The 6,866-nt window shown below is 40.9% G+C and overlaps 1 protein-coding gene across 1 annotated transcript in view; it reads left to right on the top strand.

Moving 5' to 3' along the window:
- Positions 1 to 5,554, top strand: part of itfg1 (integrin alpha FG-GAP repeat containing 1) — a 142,790-nt gene extending 137,236 nt beyond the window's left edge. Inside the window, exon 18 of the mRNA XM_083998250.1 lies at positions 4,390 to 5,554. Coding sequence (XP_083854376.1) covers positions 4,390 to 4,449 — 60 coding nt within the window. The 3' untranslated portion in view covers positions 4,450 to 5,554. The remainder of the gene's footprint in view (positions 1 to 4,389) is intronic.
- Positions 5,555 to 6,866: the final 1,312 nt, after the last annotated feature.

Here is a 6,866-nt window from a genome sequence, read left to right as displayed (position 1 = left end):
GTTTCTGGGCAGGGAGTTGATGTGTTTTTCCCAGCCAATGACATAGCGCAGGTGAAGTTCAGCGTCTGGTGCTGTGGGCTTGCATAAAAACTACCACCACACTTACCAGCAAAGAAAAGAAAGAAAATACAGTCTGAATGAAGTGCTTAAGCTCTCCCAGCAGCTCCATCTGGGCCCGTGGCGGCTCTCTGGCACCTACTTGCCGCAGCATAGCCCGTGAGGCTCCCGTCGCTGGCAAAGATAAGATAAGATAAGATAAGATAAGATTATACTTTATTGTCAGATCACTCTGAAATTTGTCTTGCGTCCCATGACGTCCAAAGTTTCACACAAATAATAACAAAATACAAAAAACATACATTTACAGAAAGCATAAATGTTACCCTCAAAAGTCACATTTAAAGAAAAACACAAACTACCTCCTAACTCCATTCACAACATAAATCCAACATTACAATGTGTCTTTGGTGCAACACCCAGTGCTCAGTCTGTACATGAACCTTAGGGTCTACTTAGAGCCCAAACTCTGATTTAACAATTTGACAGACTGAGGGACAAAAGAGTTCCTCAGCCTGTTCAGTCGAGCTTGTGGAACTCTAAACCTTCTGTTTGATGGCAGAAGCTGATATTCCTCGAATAACACATGAGAGGGGTCAGATGAGATATTACTTGCAAGAGACAACATTCTTTTAGTGTATGCTGCTTGAAAATGTAACTCCAAAGTTTGACCCACAATCTTTGAACAGATATGTAGCAGTCTGGTTAGTTTGGTTTTAAGTTGGACAGACAAACAACTAAACCAGGCACTAATTCCGTACTGCATAACACTCTGCACTATAGATTGAAAAAATAATAACAGGATGTGTTTGTTTGCTCCAAATGACCTCAATCTTCTCAAAAAATAAATACGTTGTTGTACTTTGCAACAAATAAAGTCTACATGTACACTCCAGGACAAAGTAGCGTCCACGTATGCCCAGATATTTATAGGGGGAAACTTGTTCGATCTCAGCATTATGTACAGTAACTGGTGGAGGGTATGAACCCACTGGGAGACCAAAAATGATTTCTTTTGTTTTCTTTGAATTAATAGTGAGTGAATTGTTTTCACACCACTTCACTAATCTGTCTGTAGCATGCTGATGAACACAAGGATCATCTTCAGGGCTCAACAAAGACAACAGTGTAGTGTCGTCTGAAAATTTCAAAATAAAAGTATTTGGACATTCTGTTTTACAATCATCAGTATAAAGTGTGAAAAGCAACGGAGAGCTCACACAGCCCTGAGGTGCTCCTGAGTTAGTAACAATAGAAGATGAGTATGTCTGGTTAACTTTAACTATCTGGTTTCTATTCGTGAAAAATGAATGGTACCAGTGAACTAGATGAGGATTAATCTCCATTTGAATCATCTTTGCCAGTAGAAGTTCTGGCTGAATTGTATTGAATGCAGATGTAAAATCAAAAAAGAGAGCCCTAGCTGTACATTTAGGCTTGTCTAGATGTTTCAATATAACCCTATCTTGGTGGTAGTAGCAAATATTCAAGCTAAAACTTTGAAGGCCGAAGTGGAGAGGAGCTCCATGTGAACAGCAGTTGAACATGGGTCAGTCCCCAATAAATCTAAATGTATCTGTTGAAGAACATCTAAAAATACTCAAACTAGTTGATCTGATTTTGGGACTAAAATCCAGTGAATAACCCTTTATAGTGGAGTACCAAAAAAGTATTGTTTTGGCTCTGTATCACTACTGAAATGTAGGTATCATGCATCATTTATGGCAATAAAATCACATTTCTATTCAGCACGTGCTTACTCTTGTTTATAGTGAAACATGAAGCACCGAGCAGCAGTAAGTTAGTTCCAGCTTAGACGCAGCAGTGAGACGACAGAGACAGAAACACTTGATTTATCCGTTTTCTGTTGTTGAAAACTATAAACTACAAACTTTAAGTCTGCAGGGAGTTGCGAGAGCTTTAGGGTGGAGTATACTTTAAACGTGACTGTTGATATCTCATCTGTGGCTTATCAGCCGCCGCCTTCTTGTGTTCTCAGAGAATTGTACATCTTTCCCACTAATGCTCTGTGGGGATCTACACAATCTGTCCTCGCTGAAATCACAAAATGGTTTCCACAGGCCCTCAGCCCATGTGCCGCTCAGAGGACAAAAAAGCACACAGACAATATGAAACGTGCGCTGCTGTTGTCTGAAGGTTTTCCTCAGCGCAGCAGGAATATAAGGAGCATGTGACGTGGACAAGGCCCCGGGGGAATGGGGGTGTTGTGGGGGTGAGGTGGTCCATGCTGAACTTCTGTCAGCTTGTTCTCAGCTTAGCTGGATGCTGCCGCCCCTGGTCATCACACCTGCCTGTCTGTCTCCATGCCCAGATGATGATAATGGCCTGCTGGCAAGAATTACACACGTATTATCCCTTTAAAAACACTTATCCTTAAAAGGCCTTTACATGTGTACATAAGGAGAGACAGTGTGACTGTGTCTATCTTCTCTCTGGAGCTTGTATAAGACAAAGGATTTGCCAATATGACTGATAATTGAGGCAACTTTTTACCATGATCAAATATTTAAAGGCTGACACCGCCACCAGAAGTGGAACTGAAACACCTCTTCACATGTTTATTGATGGTTGTCCTTATTAATGCACAAGCAAAGGGAGCTAAACACACTCCTCTACCATCGGGTCCAGTTGTCTAACTATGTGACCATGTTTAATTAGTGAAGTTACACAATTGTATCTGAGTGTAAATGACCTCAACACATTCAACTTGTTTGTGTTGCTGAGCAAATCTTCACTGATTGTATTACTGGCAGCTTGTTTGCCCAAACCTGGGCTGTTTTCGCAGCTTGAGGTTTGAGGTTTATACATTGTGCTCATATTCACAGTATCTGTAATTAAATGCCATGTCAGCCGTCTGATAGTTGTTGATTTAAATGTAGTTGACAAAAAAGTAAAGACGTCCTCAGTTTTCTTGTGCGTTTAAACGTCTTGTCCTTGTCTGTCTGCAATTTCAACAGATCAAATAGTCCCTATGCACTTCTTTGTATATCCAGCTGTTAATCCCAAACTGTCTGTTTAAACCAAACCTCACACTGACAGTGGTTCCTGCTCAGTGGTCATTATTGTACAAGCTGTACTCTCCACAGTGTGCAGTTTGCATTTTCCCCTGGTTCACTGGCTTCAAATTGCCCATAGATGTGAATGTGAGTGTGAATGGCTGGCTGTCTCGTCTACCGCTCCTTCTACACACGGTGTTTCAAAGCAGGAATGTGGCACCTTTATTCTGGTTTGCCAATCTGTATCAAAGGTGACCAGAGACACCGGTGGAGCATTGTTACCTGTAAGACATTATTGGAGGTAGTTACAAAGATGGACGGACGTGTGTGAAAGGGAGAGTCGGCATTGTTGTGTCACATGTCGTGCCTCTAATCTGAACTTTCACATGCTCTAGAACCAGGCAGAGGGGCTGTAATGTGCTGCCTTTGATTGGTCCAGTGGGGACAAGCAAAGGCAACACAATGATGGGTCTTCTTAACAGCCCCATAGCAAAGTCCCTGTATAAAACTGGGATTGTGCATTAGCCCAGTGGTTGACTAGTGATCTGTAGAGGGTGTACGCCTTCTCTTTCCTCGTTCCTGACGAAGATCCACAGGGATCGATGATCGTTGATCTTTCCACAATAAACAATAGAGGAGCTTGATACAGAGTGCGGACTCTACTTTTTTTCTCTGAGTTTACTTTGTTGGTCCTGCACCTGTAGTGTGTTTTGGATGTGCGTGTTCCACTCCACTTTTGTGTACCCCTTCTCTTTCCCATTATTAGCTGGGATTGGATGTGAATCTACCCCGTCAATCTGTTGCTTTTTCTTTCCACAAAAGCAAATGAAACTGAAATAACTTACAAAGGCATTACCAAAGACATTACCAAAATATGAGATGCTGTTCATTATATGTGCAACAGGGGAAGCAGCAAAACAAACATCTGAAGAAGATGTGTTTCCAGGCTGTGGATCATGTTTTATAGTGCGATGTTAGAAGTTGTTGAATAAGTTTGCAGAGCAGTTCACTCGTCCATCTCCCACTGTGTCGTTTTTATGCTTTCATGAAAAATGCATTAGATTTTTCCATTGTAGTTCAGTCACTGGTTTTAGTCCTGTGTTTAACGTAGAGAAAAGGTATCAGTGGTTGTGTGGATAAAATAAAGACAGGTAACACAGTCACGTGCATGCTACAGAATCTACATATTAATGACGTCATCACTGCAGATGATGTTAAAGAGTTATGTCGCAGACTGACCAAAAATTGGTGACTGTTCATATTTCTCATCTTCCTTCCCTCTCTCTTTGTCTGTATGTTTTCATGTGTTGATCAGAAAGCGGATGACCGAGAGAAGAGGCAGGAAGCCCACCGTTTCCATTTTGACGCCATGTGAAGGAAGCTGCTGCATCATAGGAGAAGATCGTCTCCTCCGCTCCTCCACCTCCTCCCGTCCCCTCTATGCTTCCCTCACACACACACATATTCACACATTTCAAGGGCCAATAAATGGATCCTCATTTGCACCAAAACGTTTCTTTTTGATATTTGTCAGTCCTCGAGTCAGATGTGAAATATTTATGTTCCATTTCATTTATTCATGCCAGTGTTAGAAGTACAGGAGCTGCAACAAGACCATGGAGACACAGAGAGAAATCCTAATGGAGATCTCTGACAAGTTTAAAGCAGGGATTTCTTTGGACTGGCTGTAGTTGGCGGAGTCATCAAAAGTGATGTTATTAGTGTTTTGACAAAATGACTTAGATTTCTGTTAAAAGCTCCAACAGCTTACTCCAACTGTTTGTTTCTACCGGTTCACTGGAGTGGATGCAGCATGAAGTGTTGACATTTGTAATGTTACTTGAAATCCATGTGTATGTTACTGTCCATTGTCTTTGTGGAGTTTATTCACTTCTTTTTTCTTTTTTTTTTAATCTGACTTACATATTGTAAAAAGCAAAGTACATACATGTAGGAAATTGAACTGAACTGAATTCTAATATCAAGCTAAGCTTTGCGACGGCAACAGCAGCTGCAACTTCTACAAAGTGAACAGAAATGGCTGCATGATATTCCCTTCGACCAATCTCACCAAAAATGATGAATGGCCTTTTAGGTTTGCTGAGTGCAGATCCATCTTTTTCACTTTGGATTGTATCACAGTGCATCATGGGAGTGCCAAAAAAACAAGTTTTTCTGAGCTGCATCCTATAAATGTGTATTACTACTGCACCAAGGCTCAGAGAAGAGTCTAAAGAGAGTTACTCGAGTTGTAGGTTTAATTTTAATTGTCTATCTGAAGCTAATTGGGCCAAGCACTCTGATGTGTTCAGATAGATGTTTCACGGGAATGAGCTAATGCCTTTCTAAATGGTTTGCACTTTTTTAACTACTGATTAACTGTGGGTGTGAGTAATTTATTTTGTTTTGTGGATTTGATTTGCAAATGAATGTTGAAGCTACTCCATGTGTTTACTTACTGAGGCTGAGAATAAAGGTTGCTCCTGTTTGAATCAGCCCTGGGTTGGTTAATTTGTTCTTTATTAGACTTCTCATCTTGTTAATGTTGCATTCTCCTTTAAGCGGCTTGTGAAATAAATAGATACACATGAAGTCCCAAACCCATAATTTACCACTTAGAATAGTTCTTCCTATTAATCTCCTTTCTAAGAACATCCTTTGTTTATTTTGTAGCAGGGTGGCTAGAGGGAGATTTACACTTAAAATAATCATCATTTTTGTATGCTCTTCATTATCAAAATGTATAGCAAGTGAAGCAGCACAGAAATTAAACTTCCTTTAATTTTCCACGGGACCCCTGGAGCCCCCTTAAAGCAGCCCTCTGGGCCCAGCACCCCATCCCAGGAGCCACCCTGCTAAATAATGCATGGGGGTGGGTAACCCTCCCTGCATGGCAAATGAGTGTAGCACTGTCTCAGACTCTGAGGAGAACACAAGGGAAGCAAAATATGTATGTCACACTAGAGTGCACTATTGGTAGTTAATAGGTGTGTGTGTGTGTGTGTGTGTGTGTGTGTGTGTGTGTGTGTGTGTGTGTGTGTGTGTGTGTGTGTGTGTGTGTGTGTGTGTGTGTGTGTGTGTGTGTGTGTGTGTGTGTGCGCGCGCGCGCGGGGACAAACACAGAGAAAGAGAGAGAGTGGCACTTAGAGCAAGGAGGGGTGGTACACTACAAGCTGCTGTTAAGTTACACGGAGAAAGCCAGAGCAGAACAGGAAACAAGTAGGTTCAGCCTTTAAAAAAATAAAAGCATGTGATGGGGAAACAAAAACGCTACTGATGTGTAGTTGTATCACTAAACCTCGAAGGTGTACAGGAAGAACTAAGACAAATTTATCTGACAGTTTGGTAATTTATTACATATTATTCTACTGAGACCAATGATGTTAACTGAGAGAATCTTTCGGTTAATAGTCTGTTACATGAGTCACTTTGAATTCCCTATGGTTGAGTTTTACAACATTATGATCTGCTAGATGTTTTAACTAGGATTAGCCAGTGGACTTGAAACAAAACCGATAAGTCTGACATACTCTGAGGCCTTACAGTCAACATGATAGTTTATTTATCCTGAAGAAACTCAAAATAAACCTGCTTTCTCCATATATTTACAACATATTACATCTTAAAAAGGGATTGTTGCACTGGCAATCCCCCTGATAATTAACAAATAATAATAATTCAAATTATAAAATGCAGTGGTGTTGTTCCTCAATGGATTCCCTTTGTAAACAAATGTACAAGTTGCAACAAGTTCGCCCAGTAATGTTTTATTTTGAAAGGCGTGACCGGAAG

The sequence above is a fragment of the Trachurus trachurus genome (assembly GCF_905171665.1).
Source record: "Trachurus trachurus genome assembly, chromosome: 3".
Taxonomy (NCBI): domain Eukaryota; kingdom Metazoa; phylum Chordata; class Actinopteri; order Carangiformes; family Carangidae; genus Trachurus; species Trachurus trachurus.
This window is presented reverse-complemented; position numbering and strand designations above follow the sequence as displayed.